Raw genomic sequence first — 26,087 nt, 5'->3', positions numbered from 1 at the left:
AAATAGTTACCAGAGAAAATATTTAAAATTCAACACTTTTAAAATTTCATATACGGTGAGAATTTCCATGAAGAATTCCTCAACTTGACAAAAGTATCTTAAAGTTTATATAAATTATACATTACTGTAGAAGTCTGAAAACTTTTTTCCTTAAGAATTAGTATGTCTGTTGTAACCATGTTTATTCAATATTATGAAGTTAGTGTAATAGGAAAGAAAAAGAAGTAAGAAAAGAATACTAACCAGTAAGAAACAAAACTTTTTGTTTACTGAGAATATAATTCTCCATGTAGAAACTCTAAGGAATCTGTCTAAGGGCTAAGAGATCTAATGATTTAGCCAAGTTTTAGGATACAAGTTTAAGTAATACTAATTTTATTTTATTAAAAAGTTTTATAAGGCCGGGTGGTGGTGGCGCACGCCTTTAATCCCAGCACTCGGGAGGCAGAGGCAGGCGGATCTCTGTGAGTTCGAGGCCAGCCTGGTCTACAAGAGCTAGTTCCAGGACAGGTTCCAAAGCCACAGAGAAACCCTGTCTCGAAAAACCAAAAAAAAAAAAAAAATAAAGTTTTATAATTTATAATTTGTGTGTGTGTGATATGGGGGTGGAGGCACATATACCACAGTGCAAGTGTGGTCAATGAACAACTTTGTGGAACTATTCTCTCCTTGAACCTTTCCAAGAATTCTGGGGCTTTCAGGTCTCAAAAGTTTCACAAGTGCTTTACTCATAGAGCCGTAATTTTATTCAATATGCTACCAACATACAATTTTAAACTAAAATTTAAGAACAACTTAATTTGCAAAAGCACAGATATATTATATGCTGAGAAACAATATAATGAAATACACACAAGACTGAACTTATATACTAAAAACTACAGTTCATTAATGAGTGAAATTAAAAATGACCTAAAATAGACACCATGTTTGTGGTTAGTTGTTAATTCTTCCCAAGTTGATCTCTAAATCAGTATGATCCAAATAGAAACTCACAAGTTCTTTTTAAGAATATGTGGTGAGGGCTGGAGGGATGGCTCAGTGGTTAAGAGCATTGGCTGCTCTACCAGAGGTCATAAATTCAATTTCTAGCAACCACATGGTGGCTCACGAATCATTTGTAATGAGATCTGGTGCCTCTTCTGGCCTGCAGATGTACATGCAGACAGAACACTGCATACATAATAAATGAATAAATCTTTTTAAAAAAGAATATGTGGTAATTTGTAAAAAAAAAAAAATGGCCTCCATAATAGGGAGTGGCACACTTAGGAGGTGTGGCCTTCTTGGAAGAAGTGTGTCATTATGAGAAGGTGTTTTGAGGTCTCCTTTGCTCAAGCTACCCTAGTGTGACTCATAGATACCTGTTGCTTGTGGATCAAGATGTAGAACTCTCAGCTCCTTCTCCAGCACCATGTCTACTGCACCATGTGTGCCTGCAGGTTGCTATGTCCTGCCATGACAATAATGAACTGAACCTCTGAAACTGTAATCCAGCTCCCTTAAATGTTTTTCTTTAGAAGAGTTGCTGTGGTCATGAGTGTCTCTTCACAGCAATAGAAACTCTTAAGGCACAATAGCAATTGAAAAACTGATTCTAAAATCTATGGAGAAGGGGCTGGAGAGATGGCTCACTGGTTAAGAGCATTCCTGCTCTTCCAAAGGTCCTGAGTTCAATTCCCAGCAACCACGTGGTGGCTCACAACCATCTGTGATGATTCTGGCGCCCTCTTCTGGCCTGCAGACATACATGCTGACAGAATATTGTATACATAATAAATAAAATATTTAAAAAAGAAAAAAAATAAAATCTATGGAGAAATATAAAGGACCTAGGAACAGGAAAAAGGATCACGACTCTTCTTCATTGTTGTACTCTCAGCCCCTAGGGAAAGCACCTGGCACATGAAGAGCACACAATAAATACAAACTGAATGAATGAATGGATGGATGAATGGATGGATGGGATATGAAAGCATTATAGAGATTAACAGAAAGACTTTGAGACAAATGTTGATAATTTTGATTTGAAAAACATTTCTCTTTTCAAATGTTTCAAATGGGGGAGGGTGGGTGGAGAGATAGGGTCTCCATCATGGAGCCCTGGCTGTCCTGGAGCTCTCTATGTAGACCAGGCTGGCTTCAAACCTCACAAATATCAGCCTGCCTCTGCCTCTCAAGTGCTGGGATTAAAGGTAAGCACCATCACAGCCTGACAACATGATTTACTAAAAAGTACAACTTTTGTCTATTGACATTAAATATCAAATCCCTCCTTGTAGATATGAGTATATTTCTGGACTCTACTTATGAGCTAATAGCTCATGATTTATATTATGTTTTAAAATTTGGGAACTGAGGCAAGAGAGATAGGTGGTTAAAACTGGTTAAAAACTCTTGCTGCCTTTTAAAAAGAAAGAAGACTTAGGTTCCCAGCACCCACACTGGGTGACTTCTAACTGCTTTAACTTCAGCTCCAGGGGTTCTGACTCTCTCCTGTCCTCTATAGAAAGTTGTTACCCATGTGCACATAGCATATATACAGACATTCACATATAAACTTGAATCTCTAAAATGAAATAAAGTACAATATAAAAGTTCTTGTCCCACTATTCACTAGTTTCCCTCGTATTTTTCTTTACTTCCTATGTGAACTTTAGAATCAGTCTATCAAAAAAAAATCCATATAGGTGGTATAGATTAATTTAGGAAGAAATCAACTTTTGTTGTTGTTGTGTTTTCGAGACAGGGTTTCTCTGTGTATCTCTGAAGCCTGTCCTGAAACTTGCTCTGTAGACCAGGCTGGCCTTGAATTTAGAGATCTGCCTATCTCAGCCTCCCAAGTGCTGGGATTAAAGGTGTACACCACCACTGCCTGGCAAGCTAACTTCTTTATAAAAAGAACGAGTATGTTTTCCTTTTTGTTACAGTTTCTGCTAAATTTCTTTGTAAGAAACTGAAGTTTTACTAGCTTCTCCATCCTCTGTAGTACTGAATATGAAACCCAGGCAGAGCCTTGTATATACAAAACAAGTGTGATCAATTACTGAGCTATTTTTAAGCCCAACATTACTAGCTATTTTTTGATGAACTGAAATAAAGTCTAGCTCAAGCATAATTCCTTTAAATTAGGGAATAGTTTTTTTTTTTTTTTCCGAGACAGGGTTTCTCACAGAGATCCGCCTGCCTCTGTCTCTGGGATTAAAGGCCACCACTGCCCGGCAAGGGAATAGTTATTTTTGACATGTATACAATACTGCTTACCAATATTTTTTAAGCAAAAATACCTTTTTTGATCATTTTCTTGTTGCTGTTTAACATGTTTGTTCTCAAATTCACGAATATTTTCCACACCAATTTCTTCACAGAAGTCTTGGAATATTTCATCTTCTACCTTTCAAATTATTTTAAAATAATTGATTTAATAACCATTTTTAAAAATACATAAACAATGCTATAATTTTTTACTCTTAGTTTTTCCTGAATTAGTCAAAAAGCTAATCAGTGCACTCAGCCCAGTACATTCTCTTCCTTATCTCCATAAACTACACTCGTATGTTTTCACAGCTCTTATTCAGAAATCTACATGAAAAAGCTCATGAACTGGATTTACAAAATGGTATTACGCACTGTCTGATATAAACCTGTGGAGATTCTATTTACTTTAGCCCTGCTAAAATATAATGTTCTACATGAAAAAAGAATATATTCTTTATATGAGTAAGATGAAACATCTTGGATAGTAAAAACAATTCAAAATTAGAGCACAGAGTCACTAATAAATTCCAAAAATCTGGTACAATCTCAATCCAACAATAATATCTAGCCTCAAATACAACAGCATTTCAATAATAAGTCATGTTAAAAACTTGTGGATTTCAGTCGGGCGGTGGTGGCACATGCCTTTAATCCCAGAGCTAGTTCCAGGACAGGCTCCAAAGCTACAGAGAAACCCTGTCTCGAAAAACAACAAACAAAAAAACCCTAAAACCAAAATAACCCAAACTTGTGGATTTCAGTTAAACATAAGTATGATAAAACTTAGACAGTAGTAAGTAACATTAATGCCAGTGCATAACTGAAACCATGGGAAACTTCAGAGGTCCAAATCCTCTGTACTGATAGATCCTATTCTGATATTATGCTCTATTCTGGGCATGAGTGAATAACAACATCCAAAGGATGATTTTCTGAGCTAATCTTGAATCCACAGTTATGTATACACAGTCAAGAAGCCCTAGCTCTGATCTAGAACTATATTCTATATGCCATTTAAAAACAACTACAATATTTATCACCTTATCTATTCTATCTTGAAATTCTTCAATTTTTTGTTGCTGATTGTTGATTCCTTCATTCAGCATAGCACACTGAGACTCAATATTCAGCAGTTCACTTTGTAGCTGAGATTGTTCCTAATAATAAAAAAAAATTTGCTTAAGAACATGACTATTTTATACAGTAAAGCTAAAAACATGATAGATGTCTTTTACAATGAACAAATGAAGAATTGTTAGCAATGGACCCTGGCACACCCAGACAACATGATTACAAAAATCATCAAGGACTGTAACAAAATCTTAAACATGGCAAAAAGTACCTACAATTACATAACGTTATGTAAATATCATTCTTTTTTTTTTTTTTGAGACAGGGTTTCTCTGAATAGCCCTGGCTGTCCTAGAACTCCTTCTTTAGACCAGGAGGGCCTCAAACTCAAGAGATCCACCTGCCTCTGCCTGCCAAGTGCAAGGATTAAAGGCATGTACCACCAGTGGTATCATAAATACCATTCTTAAATTCTATGCTGTGATACAAATTTCCACCAATCTTTAGAAAAGTCTACATTACCCGGTAAAATGCAGCAAGGTGCTTCTTTTTAAGCATCTCTAGTTCATTTTGTGAATATTTGAGTCGTGTATTAGTTCCTTGTACTAAAGTCTGTATTTGTTTCAGATCTGTTTCCTTGCGGAGCGTCTTCATTAATTCCTAAACAGAGAAATGTGAGAACATTTTACAGTGTAAAAGCACTTTTACTATTCAGTGCTTTCATAATATTCACTGATTTTACACACAACCATTCAACTTCTGAAAAGAGATAATGTGTGTGGAATGTAGGTAAGAGCCAGTGGCTGGCTGTTTTACTTGTCGGATCCCGTTTCTGAGTTTTTATTAATTGTGGCTCATATATATACACACATTACATATAATAAAAATAAAAAAGATTTGGTGCATAAGTACATTTGTAATCTGGAATAAGATAGCATACAACGTTCACAAAAAAACTACCAAACTTTCCAACAAAAAATACAGACACGAAAAGTGAAAAACGGGCTGGAAGATGGTTCAGTGGTTAAGAGCATTGCCTGCTCTTCCAAAGGTTCTGAGTTCAATTCCCAGCAACCACATGGTGGCTCACAACCATCTGTAATGAGGTCTGGTGCCCTTGTATATATAATAAATAAATAATATTTTAAAAAAGTGAAAAACAATGTTAAACAACACACCCGTGTTTATATCCCAAGTATTGGTGTTTTATTTAATGCAAGACATTCACTATAGTGAGATTTGTCAAAGGTATTGTTGTTCTTTTGTTTGTTTTTCTTTTTTTTTTTTTGGTTTTTCGAGACACAGTTTCTCTGTAGCATTTGGAGCCTGTCCTGGAACTAGCTCTTATAGACCAGGTTGGCCTTGAACTCACAGAGATTTGCCTGCCTCTGCCTCCCAAGTGCTGGATTAAAGGCATGTGCCACCACTGCCCAGCGGTATTGTTCTTCTTATTTAACGTCTGTAAGCAGTGGATGAATATTCTTTTCCTTACACTACACTAGAACCATGTATTGAAAATTTCAAGACTTATTTACAAGAATAAAGCAACCTCAATTTGTATACATTTGAGAGCATGTCTTCTTATTTCTTGGTCATATAGGTGTTGTCTTTCAGTCACTAATAATTGTGTGTGTGTACATTCCATGTGTGTGTAGTGCCTGTGGAGGCTGGAAGGGGGCATCATATCCGCTGGAGCTAGAGTTACAAGTGGCTGTAAGCTGCCCAACATGGGTTCTGGGAAACAAACTCAGGTCTTCTGCTTATAGCAGCAAGATCTTTTTTTTTTTTTTTTTTTTTTTTTTTGGTTTTTCGAGACAGGGTTTCTCTGTGGTTTTGGAGCCTGTCCTGGAACTAGCTCTTGTAGACCAGGCTGGTCTCGAACTCACAGAGATCCGCCTGCCTCTGCCTCCCGAGTGCTGGGATTAAAGGCGTGCGCCACCACCGCCCGGCTGAAATTTTTTTGATTTTTACTGAGCTCTACGTTTTTCTTTGCTCCCCTCCATGCCTCTCCCCTCCCCTCAACCCTCTCCCAAGGTCCCCATGCTCTCAATTTACTCAGGAGATCTTGTCTTTTTCTTCTTCCCATATAGAGAAGATCTATGTGTGTCTCTCTTAGAGTCCTCATTGTTGTCTAGGTTCTCTGGGATTGTGTTTTGTAGGCTGGTTTTCTTTGCTTTATATTTAAAAACCACTTATGAGTGAGTACATGTGATAATTGTCTCTCTGGGTCTGGGTTACCTCACTCAAAATGATGTTTTCTAGCTCCATCCATTTTCCTGCAAAATTCAAGATGTCATTATTTTTTTCATAGCAGTAAGATCTTTTAACTGTTGAGCCACCGTGTATTAGTCAGGGTTCTCTACAGTAATAAAACTTATAGAATAAATCTATCTAGAGAAAGAGATTTTATTAGAATGATTTATAGGCTGTGGTCCAGATAACCCAACAATGGCTATCCATGAATGGTCCAAGAATCCAGTAGTTGTACAGTCCACGAGGCTGGATGTCTCAGCTGGTATTCAGTATACACTGGAATCCTGAAGAAGTAGGGTTTAATGCCAGTAAAGGAATGGACTTGCCAATGAGAGCAAACTAGCAAAGAGTGAACCTTCCTTCTTACATATCTTTATATTATAGAGAAGTACAAAAAAAAAAACCAAACACTTTCTAGTTCAATAGCTGTGTCTTAGGGTTTCTCTTGCTATGAAGAGACACCATGACCACAGCAACTCTTATAAAGGAAAAAAATTAATTGGGGTGGCTTATAGTTTCAGAGGTTTATCCTATTACCATCATGGTGGGACATAGCAGTGTGCAGGCAGACATGGTGCTGGAGAGGGAGCTGAGAGTTCTACATCTTGATCCAAAGGCAACAGGAAGCAAACTGTGCCACACCAGGTATACAGTGACATGTTTCCTCCAACAAGGCCACACCTTCTCCAACAAGGTCATAACTCATAATAGAGCTATTCCCTATGGGGGTCATTTTCTTTGGTATCACTACAAGCTACAGACCATGTACCAAGAGATGTGTTAATCTGTTCAAGTAAGGACACATCTGGTACAGCAGCTGAAATTGGAGTGAGTGATTGAGTTTTTGATAGTCAACTGTCATTTTCCACAATCCATCTAACACTCCATATTAGTCAAACAGAGTTAAAAGGAGATGTGATGGGAATTATTGCCCTGTATCTTTCAAGTCCTTGATGACAACACTAATTTCTGTAGTTTCTGGGGATGTGATGCTGTTTTTGATTCACTATCTTCCTTGGCAGAGGCAACTCTAAAGGCTTCCATTTAGCCTTTCCAACCAAAACAGCCCTCATTCTACATGTCAGAGAACCAGTGTGATGCTTCCGCCAACTTCTAAGTATATCTACCCCCAATTATACATCCTGGGAGTGGGGGAGAAGCCACATGATGAGTTTGGGGATCCACTGAACCTACTGAGTTGGACTTCAAGCAAAACTCCATTGATCACCTGATCCCCATAAGTCCCTACTTTAGCTGGAAGGCTACAATGTTTCTTGAGATCTCCCAGAATCAGTGTCAGTTCAAAACCAGTATTCAACAGACCCCCCAAACTCTTGTCACTTCCTTTCCCCCAGTGCACAGTTAACCTTGTAAAAGGCAGTAGGTCCCTCTGGGGAAGGTTTGGGGGAAGGTTAACAGTAAAACTTCTAGGTATTTCATCAAGATCCTTCTTCAGGGGAACTTGGCCATCCCTTCACCCAAGGAGACTAGGTCTGTAAGCTGGCTCAAGTCTGGAAATTAGTTCACGAGTCAAGATTCCCTTTTGTCATAATCCAATGTAAACTTTTTTTCATTTGTTTGAGAAGTTTTACACTTCTAGAGATTGAACAAAAATACAATACACTTGTTATCTATTTCATACCAAGAAACACCATAACTGATTAGCCAGTACCAAAGGGCCATACAAATCAAGTCACTATAATATTCAATTTGCCTATGCTAACCATTACAGGTCAGGCCATTATGGACACATTCCTTTGTGCTGCCCATTACGATAACTGCAATCACTTGACTTTGGTGATTCAGTGTTGCCACCTGGCCCTGCTACTTCAGGGCCCATAGCATTTAATTCATCCAACAGAGCATCAGCGTCTCTAGTCCTAAGGCCTGGCACAAGGTAAAGGTTGATGGAAAAGCTCTTCAAATGTGCTGGTGCCCCTCTCACAATTTTAAATCTTAGAGAATTAGTGAAGAACATGACTTCTAGGATTTCCCATGGTAGAGGATTAGGTTTTAACAAAGTGTACTCACTCTTTGCATTGCAATTTTACCTGAGTCTTTAAAATCCCTTCAATAACGCTAGGCCAAAGGATATCAGGCATCTCTAACTCCTCTTCAGTAGGCCATCTTTTGAAAACTGCTTCAGCCAACCTTTCAAACAGACTCTGGACACCTCCCCCACTTTTATTTTAACTGTCCAATCTTCCATATTAAACCCAGAATCTCTACTCAGGGGGCCCATATCACCTGATCCAGTTTTATGTTTCATTGACCATTATTCCTCACCCTTAAAATACATTCCCACACATATTCCCTCAGACTTCTGTTTGAATGAATTAGCAAACTCGCTAAGTTCTCTATTAATATAGTGCACCTCTTCATAGACTACACTTTCTATCTCCCCTCTAGGAGCCTGCTTTGCCTTAAGTCTGGTTGTAGGTCTAGAGTCAACTATTGGTGGGTTTCAAAGGATATCAGTATTGTCAGTCAAAGACAGAAAAGGCAACATTTCAAGGGATGGCAGCATATCCTCTGTGAAGAGTGGAGAAACTACTTCCTTAGATAAATCCTTTAGAATCTGAAGGTTCAAAGTTCTCAGCTTCAATAGGGTTCTCCTACACATCCCCATTTCAAGTTATAGGATCCCATTAATTTACCAATTAATGCCCATACTTAAACTGTTGACACCCTCTGACTGAGACTTGAATTTTTGCTGTAATTCAGCTTTATTTTTATTTTCTGCAACATGAGCTGTGGCTACTGGAGAGATTCTCTTCCAGGACACAGTTAAGAATTTAGATTGTTAATGCATATCTGGAGCTGGTAAATTTTATCACTAAGTTCATTGCTGCCTTTCATCATATTCTGAGATGTGTAAGTTGGTTAATTGTATGATGAGTCTTATTCTTTTTCTTTGTCAATTTATGTGGAGATATTAGGAGCAAGTGACCAGTATCATCATTTTCCCTATTTTTCCACAAATTGTCAAAGTTTTATATATAGTCACAAAGTCTGCCACCACTCACAATTGATGAACCAGGATAATTAAATGCATTTGTCTCAAGTTTGAAAAATAGTTCATACTATGGGCTTTCAGTATTCTCCATGCTTCTAAGAGAGGCTTCAGTAATTGGAGAGGGTTTGGTAATTTTAAGTGCTGGCAAATAGGGAAGCCTATTACAGATACTAAAAATATTCATCCTTATACTTCTGTTACTCTAGAACCACTTTCTGATACCAAAATATGTATTAGTCAGGGTTCTCCAGAGTTAAATGAAACTTATAGAATGAATATCTACCTACCTCCTTCCTATCTATCTATCTATTCACCCATCCATGGGATTTATTAGAATGACTTATAGATTGTGGTCCAACTAATCTAACAATGGCTGCCTATGAACAGAAGGTCCAAGAATCTAGTAGGTCTTCAGTCCACAAGGCTTGATGTCTCAGCTGATCTTCGGTATCTGCCAGAATTCCAAAGAAGTAGGTTCAATGCAGGTGAAAGAATGGACTTGTTAGCAAGGTGAGAGCAAGCTGGAAAAGATTGAAGCTCCCATACACTTATAGGCTTTCACCAGGTGTGGCCCAGATTAGAGGTGGGTGTTCCTACATCAAAGATATGGATTAGGAGTGGATCTTTCCACTTCAAAATAAGTAAAAACTCCCTCCCAGATGTGCTCCTTTATTTGGGAGTTTTAATTTCAGAAGTAGTCAAGCTGACAAACAAAAATAGCCGACAACTAAGAATAGCCATCATACATCTCTTCAGTCCTGAACCAACTACTCTTTTACTTGGCATTTTAATTAGGCCTAGCTGCTGAATTTTATAAAATATCTTTTCTATACATAAGCATACTTTTATAATTCATATGCTGGATTACATTATCCATATTACATTATGTGCCCTAATTAGGTTGTGATAAAACCACTATGACCAAAAACAACTTGAAGAACAAAGGGTTTATTTCATTTTATACTTCTAGGTTAACAGCCCATCATTGAGGTAAGTCAGGCAGGAACTCAAGGAAGGCAGCAACCTGGATGCAGGAACTGACACAGAGGCCATGGAAGAACTCTGCTTACTGGTTTGCTCCTCATGGCTACCTAAGTCTGCTTTTGTATAGCACCTAAAACCACCAGCTCAGGGGTGGCACTGCTCACAATAAACTGGGTTCTCCTGTATCAAACATCAGTTAAGAAAATACATCACAGGCCAATGATAGGAGTATTTTCTCAATAGAGGTTTCCTATTCTAAAACAACTCTAGATTATGTCGGTTTGACAAACCAATCAGCAAAGTGTGACAGCAAAATATCCATGTGTTTTGGGAACAAATTTTATCTACTCATATATATTCTCTTACTATATTGATGAAGATTCTATACTAAAATTTTATTTAGAAATTATTAGAAATAATACACTTAGAGTTGAAGAAATAGCTCATAGGTTAAGAGTACTGGCTGCTATTGCAGAGGACCTCAGCACCCACATGATGACTCATATCTGCAAACACAGTTCCTGGAGGATTTTTCTTTTTGACATAAGTCTCAATATGTAGGTCTGGCTGTCCTAGAACTCACTATTGTAGATCAGGCTGACTTCAACCTCATACAGATCCACCTGCCTATGCCTCCAGCATGCTGAGATTAAGAGTGTGTGTCACTATGCCTGGCCAAAATAAAACTTTTAAAAATGCAAAGAAATGTACAACATATATGAGTAAGTACTAATTTAGTTATTATACAAATAACTTACAATAGTTAACAATAAATAATACAAAAATGTGTGCAGGGAGCCAGATGTAGTAGCACACTTTTATAATCCTAGCACTTGGGAGACAGAAGCAGGTATCTGAGGTCAGGTTGGTCTATATAGTGAGTTCCAGAATAGCCATAGTCAGCCCGTCTCAAAACACCAGGAAAGAAAAATAATAAGGCACAGGAAACAAGCAACTCACAGAACTTAATAAGGAAAATGACTTGGTTTTGCACAATTACTTTCCTTAATACTTTGTAACTTGTATGATAAGGATTTACCTTTAACTCTTGGACTAGTTGGCCTCTTTTGTCTCTTAGGCTGTGCAGCTCCTTCTCATCCCAGCATAAAGCTTTGTGTTTTAAGTCACTTGATCCTCCAGAGATCACTCCAGATTTTAAAAATAGCGTTCCATCAAGTGCTACTGCCTGTATCATAAAAACATTTTACCTTAGAGAAATGTATTTTAAGACAATTTTTGAAGTTGAGATTTTATAGATGTGAAAAACACTTTTCAAACTTTACTAATAAAATACTAACTTACGAAGGAATACAACTACAAATATAAAACCCATTTTTACTAAGGCTAGGCAAGAAATTAAAAGCAACCACAGAGGTTTAAAATAAGTTGTATATGTGAGTTTGAGACCAGCCTGGTCTATAAGAGCTAGTTCCAGGACAGGTTCAAAACCACAGAGAAACCCTGACTCAAAAAAACAAAAAACAAAAAAAAAGTTGTATAAACCCATTCTCTTTGGAGTCATACCTTGCTCAGCCTAGATATAGTAGGGAGGGCCTTGGACCTTCCCCAAAGCAATGTGCCTTAACCTCTTTGAGGAGTAGATGGGGGAGGGGAAGGTAAAGGGGACATGGAAGGGAGTGGGAACTGGGATCGGTATGAAAAAAGATAGTTTATTTTTTAAAAAATAAAATAAATAAATAAAAGACCAGGATATGTAACGCATAAAAAGCTACATATTAGTTCCAAACTTATATATAATACTAAGATGCAAAAATTATGTTTAACATCAAATAATTTGTATTACATAATCCTGTTTTGACTATTCTGCCATATATATAAATAGCCTACTATGAAAACTACCTTAATAACCTTAGGATACTCTAAAACAATTGTATTCTCCAAAATGAATATAGAAAGCAATTTAAAGTCAAGGTATAAAATTGCCCAGAGTTTATAGTGTTTTAAGTGAGTACTTTAATGGAATAAATTAATCAGTTTTCAACATCTTATAAATGTTTCTACTTCATTAGAACGAAAATCATTTCTGGTCCTAGCCCCCAGCTGCTTTCCCCACATATAATCAAAATTTGTGTATAAATTCTTAGATATTTTTCTGGAAATACGCTTGTACAAATGTCTTCAGGGATCATACTTCACATTAGTGTACATATCTCAGAGAAAAAGTAAGAAAGAACCTAAAGCCTTAGTCAAGTATACTAGGCAAGTACTCTACCCTCAGCCTTATATAGTTATTCTATTGATATCCCTTTTCCTTAGTTTTTAAAAATTTCTGTGTATGAATGTTTTGCCTGTATGTATGTATATATGTGTACCATGTGCATGCCTGGTACCTATGGAGGCTAGAAGATGGCATCAGATCACCTATAAAAAGAGTTGTAGATATTTGTGAGCCACTATGTCGGTGCTGAAAACTGAACCCAGGACTTCTGGAAAACAAGTGCTCTAAATGCTGAGCCATCTCTCCAGCCCTGTGAGAAGTTGTGTCTTTTGTGCTTGCCTTTTTTGCTTATTTATTTATTTATTGAGACAGAGTCTTAAGTAATTTAAACTGGCCTGAAACACAGTGGATAGCCAATGATGACCCTGAACTCCTGACACTCCTGCCTCCATCCTCCAAGTCCTCTGGGCTTACAGATATGTACCACCATGCCTAGCAGAACTGTTGATTTTACATTACTGTTTGTAGGTATTGTTAGTAGTTTATACATGCTGCCCTTTTTTAAGTAAACTAGATTATTTTGCAATGTCACTTGAAATGTAAAACAAAAGCACAAATTGCAGATGAAAGAATTTCTGTGAAAATGTGGTATTTATACAAATTGTTTTACCAAACCTAAAAGGCAGAAGAAAAAAAGTTTACAATTCTGGAATATAGTTGAGATACAAATAAACCAGATTAAAATTCTGAAAAACTATGAACATAATATAATGAGATAAAGAATGTTATTAACAAGAAATGAAGTCTAAATGTGTGTTAAATGAAAGGACAAAAAGCTTTAACCTAGCATATAATCTTTAAAAATCTCTTTTAAAGGGGTTGGAGAGATGGTTCAGTGATTAAGAACACGGGCTGCTTCCTGAAGACCTGAGTTTGAGTCCTAGCAACCACATTGAAGCTCACATGTAACTTTGTAACACCAATTCCAAGGAAGTTGATGCCCTCTTCTGGCCTCCATGGGTACTGGCCACACACACAGAGCACAGACATACATTTATGCAAAACAACCATATACCTAAAATAAAAATCTATTTTATAAATATACAATTTTCACGCAATAAGATATCTTAATAGGTAGCATTAAATTTGTTTATGTTTAACATATAGAAATCAATGATGGTGGTTACTAAAAGATAGTGATCATGGAGCTAGAGAGATGGCGCAGAGGTTAAGATCACTGGCTGCTGCTCTTCCAGAGGTCCTGAGTTCAATTCCCAGCAACCACATGGTGGCTCACAACCATCTGTAATGGGATCTGGATCTGCCTGCATGCCTGTAGGCCGACAGAACACTGCATACATAATAAATAAATCTTTTTTTAAAAAAGAGAGTAATCGGGCTGGAGAGATGGCTCAGAGGTTAAGAGCATTGACTGCTCTTCCAAAGGTCCTGAGTTCAATTCCCAGCAACCACATGGTGGCTAACAACCATCTATAATGAGATCTGGTGCCCTCTTCTGGTATGCAGGCAGGCATGGAAGGAATGTTGTATACATAATAAATAAATAAATATTTAAAAAAAAAGAGAGTAATCATGTAACCCTTAATAACATGAAGGAGCACCAAATGTATGTAGCACTATGTTAAAAATGATCAATTTAAGAATGGAAGTTCTTCTTAAAAGAACAGCTTATTTTGTAATGATTTTTTGATGCTAAGCATCTTAGATAACTGTTAATTGATCATGAGGACTATTTACAAGGACTATTTGCTCCAGAGGGTGAGGTCAGTCTGGTCTACAGAGTGAATTCCAGGACAGTCTAAGCTATACAGAGAAATCCTCTCTTGAAAATAAAACCACCTGGCTGGGTGATGGTGGCGCATGCCTTTAATCCCAGCACTCAGGAGGCAGAGGCAGGCAGATCTTTATGAGTTTAAGACCTGGTCTACAAGAGCTAGTTCTAGGAGAGACTACTCTAAAGCTACAGAAAAACCCTGTATCAAAAACAAAACAAAACAAAAAAAGCCAGGTGGTGGCGGCGCACGCCTTTAATCCCAGCACTCGGGAGGCAGAGGCAGGCGGATCTCTGTGAGTTCGAGGCCAGCCCGGTCTAAGAAAAAGAAAACAACCACCACCAACAACAAAACTTCAATATTTAAAAACATTCCTATTGGGGCTGGAGATAAGAGCACTTGCTGCTCTTCTAGAGGTCCTGAGTTCAATTTCCAGCAACCACATGATGGCTCACAACCATTTATAATGAGATTCTGGCGGTGTTATGCATGATGCTCTTAATGTAAGCTTCATAATCGTATGAAAGAATATTAACTCCTCAATTTTAAATAAGAAAAATATAAGAGGGGCTGGAGAGATGGCTCAGAGGTTAAGAGCACTGACTGCTCTTCCAGAGGTCCTGAGTTCAATTCCCAGCAACCACATGGTGGCTCACAACCATCTGTAATGAGATCTGGTGCCCTCTTCTGGCCTGCAGGCATACATGGAGGCTGAACACTGTGTACATAATAAATAAATCTTTTAAAAAAATAAGAGTTTAGGAACTTACCTAAAGTCACGGTAAGTAATTACTATATAACACCATTAGGCTTACTTTAGGCACTTAAATACTGATATACTTTATAAAATAATATATAATTACTTGAGCAATATTTTAGCATTGCTCAATGAAACACAAACTGTTCAGGTGAGACAATATATTTGCGTGTGTGTATGTTCATGTGGAGGTCAAAGCAGAAAATGGAGTGTCTATTGCTCTCTGCCTTAATGTTCTGAGACAGTGTTTCAGAACTAGAGGCTTGTTATTTAAATTAACCAAATTTTGGGATCCAAATGTTTCTGTCCTCTAATGTTAAGAGTTACAGGCATGTGGAGCCATTCCTGGCTTATGTGTGTGTTATGAATTTGAAGTCAGGTCTGTGTGCCTGTAGAGGAAGCATTTTTACCCATTAAGCCATATTCACTGCCCCTAAAATATTTATTTTTGAAAGGAAAGTAACTCCTTTGAAGGACTAGTATTCAGTACATTTCAATCATGTTAAACTTAATGTATGCCTGGTGATGATAGTGCACGCTTTTAATCCCAGCACTCAAGAGGCATGGGCAGGCGGATTTCTGTGAATTTGAGGTCAGTCTGGCCCACAGAGTGAATTCCAGGACAGTCAGAGCTACACAGAGAAACCCTCTCTTGAAAACAACAATAAAACTTCATAATATAAAAACATTTCTATCGGGGCTGAAAAGATGGCTCAGAAGTTAAGAGCGCTGGTTGCTCTTCCAGAGGTCCTGAGTTCAATTTCCAGCAACCACATGGTGGCTCACAACAATCTATAATGAGGTCTGGTGCCCTCTTCTGGTGTGTAGACACGGTATATATAACAAATTAATTAATTAATTAAAAACACATTCCCATTTTGATACGCATGAATAGAGAATGTAAAGAAAGCAACAAAACTCCTTCCTGTCATTCAAATGTAGTACATAGAAAAATGCAAGGAAAATACAGGGATCAGCAGTGAAAAACTCAACTACCTTAGGGTTTTATAATAAATCAAATTTCTAAAATACAATTTGTGATAAAGAGAACGTTACAGAAGTTAATTTTATAAGAGTCAAATGAAGAGCTAAAGATGTAGCTCATTTGGTAGAGTGCTTTCTTAAATATACAAAGCCCTGGGTTGAATCCCTAGCACATATACAACTAGGCATGATAGTGCATGCCTGTAATCCCAGCACTTGGGAGGCAACAGGAAGATCAGAAGTTCATAGTTATCCAACATCAATGGAAACCATATTAGGTTGTCCTACCTAGGGTAGTTTTCCTTATTAAAAATAACATACAAAAGCAAGGGAGAGAGGAACAGATGGAGAAAGGAAAAGAAGGAGAGGGAGAGAGAATGAGAACACTTAGCTGGAAGTGTGATCAAGTCTCTCACCTTCCGTCTTTCGGGTCCACTGAATGCAATATGTCTTGCTTCTTCCACTGTCTCACAGACAAGGCCATTTCCACAAACAAATTGAATCACTTTCTTTAGCTGAGGAAACTGAGTCTTTATAACATCAATCATCATTTTACAGCCCTTAATTTCCCTTAGTCGTTCATTTATTGGCTTGATCTAAAGGGTGAAGGGAGATGTAGTAAATTAGCTATACTAAAATAAAAACCAAATGCCTATTATATTTTTTCACAGTATATCCAAGGGTTAACAATTTGTTCTTATATGCAATGAACTTTCAATAAGAACATAAGAAACTTATGTTCCACATTATATGATAAAATATTTTTCAAAAATATAAAAATTTCATCAAAAGCCAGAAAAAAAGAACTTCCAAATTCACCTGCCACTTACTAGTTGAAACATACAATATATAAGAAGTGATTTGTATTCTTTAAATCATAAGCCATGGTGGAAGGCAGTTGTAACTTAGCTATACCCAAAAGCAGTATAACACTTACAGAATTAAAACCAAAACCAAAACCCCTCTGGGCTGAAATGACAGCCTTCCTATCATAGATGTACTTTCAGGTTTCTGTCTACAAGTCATAAATATATCCATTGTGTATTATTGAAAACTAGCAAATATGATCTCATTTCTGTTAAAACAAAAATCCTATGTATACTAAAAGGTGTATATATATATATATACACACATACACATACATGGGATAGATATATACACATATATGCATACATATGTTCATATGGCCTGAATGTATAGAGAAACCCTCTAAAGTAGAATTTAAGAACTGTGTAATAAAAGGAAATATATATATATATATATATTTTTTTTGGTTTTTCAAGACAGGGTTTCTCTGTGGTTTTGGAGCCAGGCTGGTCTCGAACTCACAGAGATCCGTCTGCCTCTGCCTCCCGAGTGCTGGGATTCAAGATGTGCGCCACCATCGCCTGGCTTAAAAAGAAATATTCTTTTTATAATTAATATATTTCTACATAAGGTTATTTTTTACATTTATTTTTTGTGTGTGCATGTGCGTGTAGCTGTCCTCTGGATGACTCTGGAAGTCAGAGGACAACATATGGGAATTGGCTCCTCTCCTTCTACCATGTAGGCAGAGGGACTGAACCTTGAACTCAGGTTGTCATGCTTAGTGGCAAATGCTTTTATACACTGAGGCATTTGATGGCCCCGTGTAAGATTTCTGTTTATTGTCATTGTTTTTTCCTATATAAGATTTTAATTTTTAAAAAATTTTGTCTGTATATATGAATGTGCACCACATGCATGAAGTGCCCACAGAGGTCAGAAGAGAGCTTTATATGTATGACCTATGACTAGAATTAACAGATGGATCTTAGCTGCTATGTGTTGGGAACCTAGCCCAGGTCTTTTGTAAGAGCAGTCAGTACTCTTAAGTGCTAAGCCATTGCTTCAGACTCTCCTGTATCAGACTTCTGTATAATATGTGTTTGCTTTGAAAAATGAATAACAAAAATTATTTTTACCAGGCATGGTGGCACATGCCTTTAATTCCAGGACTCAGGGGGCAGAGGCAGGCAGATCTCAGTGTTCGAGGTCAACCCGGTCTACAAAGCGGGTTACAGGGCAGCCTGGAATGTTACACAGAGAAACCCTGTTTCAAAAAACCAAAAGCAAACAAACAAACCAAAAAGAATTTAAAGCCAGCCTGGTCTACATAGCAAGTTCTAGGTCAGTCAAAGCTACACTTTAGAACTTGTCCTCCCTAAGAAACAACAAAAAGATTTTAACAGGCAAATGAGTTAAGAGTAAAACTTTGTCATGGGCATACGCATAAGCAAAACTATGGAAGCAGAGCACAAAAGGTGAGCGTGACCTTAAATAACACAAAGTCACTAAATTAAAGACATAATAAAATAAAGACTTACTAAATTTGGTAACTAGTAAATACCAAACATTGAAATTTCTTACATCAAGGTAATCTAGAGCAAGGAATGTCTCAGGTTCAGCTCTTTTCTCCTTCAGGACTTGAATACAATCTTTTGCTACCTTTTCTGAGGCTACAACAATGGCAACCATGTACTGGCCAAAAAGCTTAGTCACAGCGAGTTGGTATTTCTTATGAATAGGATGACACAGATCAAGCAGTCTTCCAAACTTAGTAAGTTTCAAAACAGGAGAAGAAAACAAATACATTAATGAAAAACATATAATTGTTTTCTAATGTAACAAAGCAGTATAAATAATTTATATACAATTTATATGTCTAATTTAATAGCCATATTCAAAATTAAACTGAATGCTTAAGTACTTTTAATGTGAACGGGTGTTTGCTTTCTCTAACGGACAATCTCTTGACTGTTTTTCTACATTATGAACCAACTGCCTTCTTTGAACAGTAAGTGACTGAATGAATCCATATTCCTATTCTACTAACTCTCCTAGGAGGACAGTACATATAGGTGGGGACTCAGCCAATGTTTTGTAAAAGTATACTATTTGAATATCTCATGCTCTCTCTGGAGTTTTTAACTAGCATATTGTTACAAGGCAATTCTATCCTGTTTGGAAAACACATTTTATTTAGTGGGAGGGATTAAAAATGGCTTCCTAACTTAATGTAAAATCCTGGAGGAACCCCTTATTGAGAGAACATTTGAAGTTGCCCCCTGATTTTCTAGCTTTTAAAATTAATTCCCTCCACATGGGAAAGAAAACACATATATATGTTGTGCTTCTTCCCAAATTAAGACACACTACGTTAGAATTTTCAGAATTTAGTCAATTAACCAGTTTGGCTTCTACAGAGTTTGGAACAAGTAATTCTATATTTAAACTGCTGAGCCATTTCTCCAGTCCTTTTTCCTTCTTTTAAAAAGAAATCTGGCCAGGCAGTCATGGTATACCTTTTTAATCCTAACACTCAGAAAGCAGAGGCAAGTGGATCTCTGTGAGTTCAAGTCCAGTCTGGTCTACAGAGTGATTTCCAAGACAGTCTTCAAAGCTACAGAGAAACCTTATCTCAAAAAAGCAAAATAAATAAATAGGTAGGTAGGTAAAAGAAATCTGTACTACAGCCATTTTCTGCTGTAAGTGGCAAATGCACATTCACTTCCTGGCCACCCAGACCCAAATAGTAACACAAAAACTATATTAATTAGAACACTGGTTGGCCGATGGCGCAGGCATATTTCTACCTAGCTCTTACATCTTTTTTTCTGTGTATTTTCCATCTTTATGTAGCTTATGTTTTTATTACTCTATTTCATTTTACTGATTTTACTGAGCAATACATTTCTCTCTGCTACCTCTTCCTTGCTCTTCCCATTGAACCCTCTCCCATGGTCCCCATGCTCCCAATTTACTCAGAGAGCTCGTCTTTTCTAGTTCTCCTGTAAGATTGGAAACCATGTATGTCTAGGTTCTCTGGGATTGTATACTGTAGGCTGGTTTTCTTTATGTCTAAAAGTCACTTATGAGTGACTACATATGATATTTGTCTTTCTGGGTCTGGGTTACCTCACTCAATATGATGTTTTCTAGATCCATCCATTTGACTGCAAATTTCAGGATATTTTTTTCTGCTGTGTAGTACTTCACTATATAAATGTACCACATTTTCCTTACCCACTCTTTGGCCAAGGGGTTTTTAGGTATTTTCAGGTTCTGGCTATGACAAACAATGCTGCTATGAACATAGCTGGACACATGTCCTTGTGGTACAATTGAGCATCCTTTGGGTATATATACACCCAAAAGTGGCATTGCTGGGTCTTGAGGAAGGTTTCTGAGAAATCACCATACTGATATACAAAGGGCTGTACCAGTTTGCACTCCCACCAGCAATGCAGAAGTGTTTCCTTTACCCCACATCCTCTCCAGCATAAGTTGTCATCAGTGTTTTTGATCTTGGTCATTTTTTTATAAACTGGATCAACAAATGAAATATTTATTTACATTTTTCTTATTTTTTGATTTTTATTGAGCTCTACATTTTCTCTGCTCCCCTCCCTGCCTATCCCCCCTTCAACCCTCCAGCAAAGTCCCCATGCTCCCAATTTACTCAGGAGATCTTGTCTTTTTCTACTTCTACTTCCCATGTAGATTAGATCTATGTAAGTCTCTCTTAGTGTCCTAGCTGTTGTCTACATTCTCTGGAATTGTAGTTTGTAGGCTGGCTTTCTTTGCTTTATGTTTAAAAACCACTTATGAGTGAGTACGTGATAATTGTCTTTCTGTGTCTGGGTTAACTCACTCAAAATAATATTTTCTAGCTCCATCCATTTTCCTGCAAAATTCAAGATGTCATTTTTTTTTTCTGCTGTGTAGTAGTATTCCATTGTGTAAGTGTACCACATTTTCCTTATCCATTCTTCGGTCGAGGGGCATTTAGGTTGTTTCCGGGTTCTGGCTATGACAAACAAAGCTGCTATGAACATAGTTGAACACATGTCCTTGTGGCACAATTGAGCATCCTTTGGATATATACCCAAAAGTGGTATTATTGGGTCTTGAGGAAGGTTGTTTCCTAATTTTCTGAGAAATCGCCACACTGACATCCAAAGGGGTTGTAGCAATGCAGGAGTGTTCCCTTTTCCCCACAACCTCTCCAGCATAAGTTGTCATCGGTGTTTTTGATCTTGGCCATTCTTACAGGTGTAAGATGGAATCTCAGAGTTGATTTGATTTGCATTTCTCTGATGACTAAGGATGTTGAACATTTCCTTAAGTGTCTTTCAGCCATTTTAGATTCCTCTGTTGAGAGTTCTCTGTTTAGGTCTATGGATTATGTGAACTTTTGGTGTCCAATTTCTTGAGTTCTTTGTGTATTTTGGAGATCAGACCTCTGTCTGATTGTGGGGTTAGTAAAGATCTTTTCCCATTCTGTAGACTGTCGTTTTGTCTTGTTGACTGTGTCCTTTGCTTTACAGAAGCTTTTCAGTTTCAGGAGGTCCCATTTATTAATAGTTTCTCTCAGTGTCTGTACTGCTGCGGTTCTATTTAGGAAGTGGTTCCCTGTGCCAATGCATTCCCACTTTCTCTTCTATAAGGTTCAGTGTGGCTGGCTTTATGTTGAGGTCTTTGATCCATTTGGACTTGAGTTTTTTGTGCATGGTGATAGATATGGATCTATTTTCATTCTTCTACATGTTGATATCCAGTTATGCCAGCACCACTTGTTAAATATGCTTTCTTTTTTCCATTTGATATTTTTTGCTTCTTTATCAAAGATCAGGTGTTCGAAGGTGTGTGGATTGATATCCGGGTCTTCTATTTGGTTCCATTGGTCCTCCTGTCTGTTCTTATGCCAATACCAGGCTGTTTTCAGCACTGTAGCTCTGTAGTAGAGTTTGAAGTCAAGGATTGTGATACCTCCAGAAGTTCTTTTATTATACAGGATTGTTTTGACTATCCTGGGTTGTTTTTTTTTTTTTTGCTTTTCCATATGAAGTTGAGTACCGTTCTTTCGAGGTCTGTGAAGAACTTTGCTGGGATTTTGATGGGCATTGTGTTGAATCTGTAGATTGCTTTTGGTAAGATTGCCTATCTTGGCCATTCTTACAGTAAGATGGAATCTTAGAGTTGTTTTGATTTACATTTCTCTGATGGCTAAGGATGTTGGCTAACTCTTACATCTTAAATTAACCCATTTATACTAATTGATGTATCATCAAGAGACTGTGGACTACTGGTAAGGTTCTGGCATCTTTCTTCTTCAGCAGCTACATGGTATGTCTCTGATTCTGCCTTCTTTCTCCCTGAATTTAGCTTAGTTTTTCTGCCCGACTCTATTCTGCCCTGCCACAGGCCAAAGTAGCTTCTTTATTAACCAATGGTAATAAAACATATTCATAGCATACAGAGGGGAATCCCATATCATTCTACCATTAGATATGATTGCTGTATTAGATTTTTTGAAAAATAGGGTTGTTTCATTTTGCTATGAATTGAAGAAACAAGATTTTGCAACCCAGTCCTATTCTATTATCCATGATTCAAAGTAAAGATTGAGCATAACACAAAAGACTTGCGGATACATATCTTAGTTGGTAGAATGCTTGCCTAACATTCAAGGGGCCTTAGGTTTAGTCCCCAGCAAAATACAGACCGACAGACTGAAAGACAGACAGACAGATACCCCCCCACACACACACACACAGAGTTCCCTGAAGAAAAAAGATGTTTAAGAAAGACAATTTAAAGGAGATGAATTAGATAGCCATGAAAATGTAATACCATGAAGGCCAATGGCAAGCATTTTGAAACAGAGCAATGATTGTCAAATACTAAAAAACAGATGATAAGGAAATCAGAGGGCACACGGAGACATAAGTGAGGCCCCTGATATAAAAGAAAACAATGTTGCGAGGCTAACACCCATGTGACAGAGGTTATCATTGTATTTTGGCCAAAGAAAATAATTAAGTACTACTGGATACAGTCAGAAATGAAAATATGGCAAGGATGCTTGCCAAAAATCATGAAGAACTTTAGTGCTGAGGTTTCTTGCTAGGAGGACCAAGACTACTTCATACCATGTCTGGGGATATTGGTCATAATGTATACTGCCTAGGTAATGTGTTCATGTATATGTTTCTTTCAATAGTTAACTTACAAACACAATTTGAAATTACTTCTTTCTCTATTTACTATATTTTAAATATAAAATTGTCAAATATAGAACACATTTTTAAAGTATTTCTGCTTCTTTACAATGGTTATAATTTCAATCCCCAAGTAAGAGGACTATTTTCAGAAATGAGAAAGCATAGCATTTAAAATGAACTATTCATTCTAATTACCACGGAATCTGGGTAAAGTCTTTTAAGACTTTCCAGAACTTCAGCTTTCTTCCGCTGACGTTTTCCTTCATGGTTATCAATTCCAGCATTCTGTAATTCATTTGTAATAAGGCCCAGTTCATCATTAACTTCAGACATTCTTGATTTTGTATTCTCAATTTCTTTTATCAGGGCTTCTTCTTGCTGTTTTTTGTCTTTCAAGCAATCCCTGTAACAGTAACAACAACCAAAAATGTGAGAAGTAAAAGGTTAAAACAAGTCTTGTCTGGCACTGTACAAGAATGGAGTAGTGCTTTATTAATTAAAAAACAAACACAAAAACCACCCAAAACTAAACAGGCAAAGGAGCTTTTGATTATTCTTTGTTTATCTGAAAATACATACTTACTATAGAGTAAGTATGAGGCTGGAGAGATGGCTCAGTGGTTAAGAGCACTGCTTGCCCTTCCAAAGGTCCTGAATTCAGTTCCCAGCAACCACATGGTGGCTCACAACCATCTGTAATGAGATCTAGTGCCCTCTTTTGGTCTGCAGGCATACACGCAGACAGAATACCGAGAATACTGTATATATAATAAATAAATAGATTTTTTTTTTAAAAAAAGTAAGTATGGACCAATATAAACCAAGCAATCATCACATACTTAATATCAATCAAAATCAACTAAAATTCCTTAGTGATAGATTAAATACTATATATTAGCTTTCCTGATACAATTCATTATTTTTAAACTTTTTGAAATTTATTTTTACTTTATGAGTGTTATCCTGTACATATGTCTGTGAATATTTATATAGTGCCCATGGAAGCCAGAAGAGGGGATAAGATTCTCTTTGGATCTGTTACTACAGATGGTTGTGAGCCCAACTGCCATGTGGGTACTTTGAAACAAACCTGGGTCCTCTAGAAGAGTAGCCAGTGTTCTTAGCCACTGAGCCACCACAATTCATTATTTCTTCATAAAATTTCAATATCAAAATAATTAAGAATTGTCATTGTTATATATTTATATTTTCAAATTTAAACACTTATTTTTATTCTCAACTTTTAAATATATTTATTACATGGTAAGTATAATTTTTTTAGCAATTTATAAAGAAATGAAAGACACTGGAGTGAGACTATCACACAATAGTAACATTTATTCACTATTTAAAGAATACACTGGATCAATTAGATAAAAATGTCCTGTAAAGATTGTTTTTCTACTTACATGCATGTCTTCGTATATTCCTCCAATTTCTCTATTCGTTTTTTATGCTCTTCTATTTGCTCTTTTATTTGTTTTAGATTTCCCTATAATAGGAAATAAAACTAAAATCAATTCCAACATTCCAAGCCAATAAAATGACACATCTAGAATTTGTTATGTTGTAAGTAGTTAAAAGCCTGAAATTTATCAAAGTATATGAGTATATGAAATATGAGTATATGAAAATACTTAGGGCTTGTGTGATGGCTTAGCAGGTAATGAGCTGAGTTCAATCAATAGGACATAAGAGAAGGAAAATGCCAACTCTCTCAATTGTCTTGACTTCTATATGTGCATCACAATGTGCTTGGGCATTTACATACACACACACAAATACATAAATATATGTAATAAAATTTAAGAGAAAATATAAAAGAAGAATTTAATTTAAAAAAGCTATCTTATATAGGGCTTTTACATCTCACAGATCTTGGGATCACAGACTTAATATTTAGTCTCCAGTGATTTTATTCAAAAATTCAAACTTCAAGCATATTATTTTTTAAAAATTTCTTTTGATTTGTGTTATGTGTGTTAGTATTTTGCCTTCATGTATGTATGTACACCACATTCATGCCTGGTACCCACAGAAGAGGGTATCAGATCCTCTGGAACTGGAGTTATGGATTATTGTTAGCCACCATGTTAAGTGCTGGAAACTAAATCCTGAAATGCCAAGTTCTCTTAACCACTAAGCCATTTCTTTAGCTCAAAATCATTATTTTCAAGTACCTGTACAGTTCTTATCTGTCTGTCAAACTAATTCCTTCAGTAAGTATTTATTCACTGGCTACACGCAGTAGGAACTACAGATATAATAATGAGTGGGATAGAGTGTGTGTCCTCAGGAGAAGAGTAATTACAGTAGAGTACTTAAGTATCACTATGATGCAAGAACCTAACAGGCACAAGGGGAGGACTTCGTGTAACCATTGCTCTATTTGTACTCTGCTATTAAATTCAAACTATGCAGAGCAGCAACATAAGTCACCTGAGAAAAAGCAAGGTCTAAGATGCCTGAAACCACATGCAGCACTGAATCCGAAGCATATCGTGTACTAGTGACTTTTACAATAACTAATAATAAAACAGAACAGTACAACAGTTAAGTTCATTTATAAATTATTTATTTTTGAACTTCCCATTCAGTTAGCCAGGGATAACTGGAACCATGGAAAGGGAAACTGGAGGATGAGGAGAGTAGTCTCTACAAGATTATTAACTTTAACCTTTCTTCCATATAATCAATAATAATCCATGAAGCAAACATCTATTGTGTTAGGTACCAGAGTTATAAAAATGTGCAAGATAGGTTG

General features: G+C 36.8%; 1 protein-coding gene across 1 annotated transcript in view; it reads right to left on the bottom strand.

The window, feature by feature from the left end:
• Nucleotides 1-26,087, bottom strand: part of Smc1b (structural maintenance of chromosomes 1B) — a 74,990-nt gene that overhangs the window by 28,421 nt on the left and 20,482 nt on the right. The window contains exons 8-15 of the mRNA XM_041672599.1: nt 24,733-24,815; nt 23,519-23,726; nt 18,687-18,872; nt 16,712-16,891; nt 11,622-11,768; nt 4,852-4,989; nt 4,299-4,415; nt 3,288-3,394 (exon numbers count right to left, since the gene is read on the bottom strand). Of these exons, the coding sequence (XP_041528533.1) occupies nt 3,288-3,394; nt 4,299-4,415; nt 4,852-4,989; nt 11,622-11,768; nt 16,712-16,891; nt 18,687-18,872; nt 23,519-23,726; nt 24,733-24,815 (1,166 nt within the window). The remainder of the gene's footprint in view (nt 1-3,287; nt 3,395-4,298; nt 4,416-4,851; nt 4,990-11,621; nt 11,769-16,711; nt 16,892-18,686; nt 18,873-23,518; nt 23,727-24,732; nt 24,816-26,087) is intronic.

The sequence above is a fragment of the Microtus oregoni genome, unplaced genomic scaffold, assembly GCF_018167655.1.
Source record: "Microtus oregoni isolate MIOR12 unplaced genomic scaffold, Mior012 000022F_ref0000154, whole genome shotgun sequence".
In the NCBI taxonomy this organism is placed as follows: domain Eukaryota; kingdom Metazoa; phylum Chordata; class Mammalia; order Rodentia; family Cricetidae; genus Microtus; species Microtus oregoni.
This window is presented reverse-complemented; position numbering and strand designations above follow the sequence as displayed.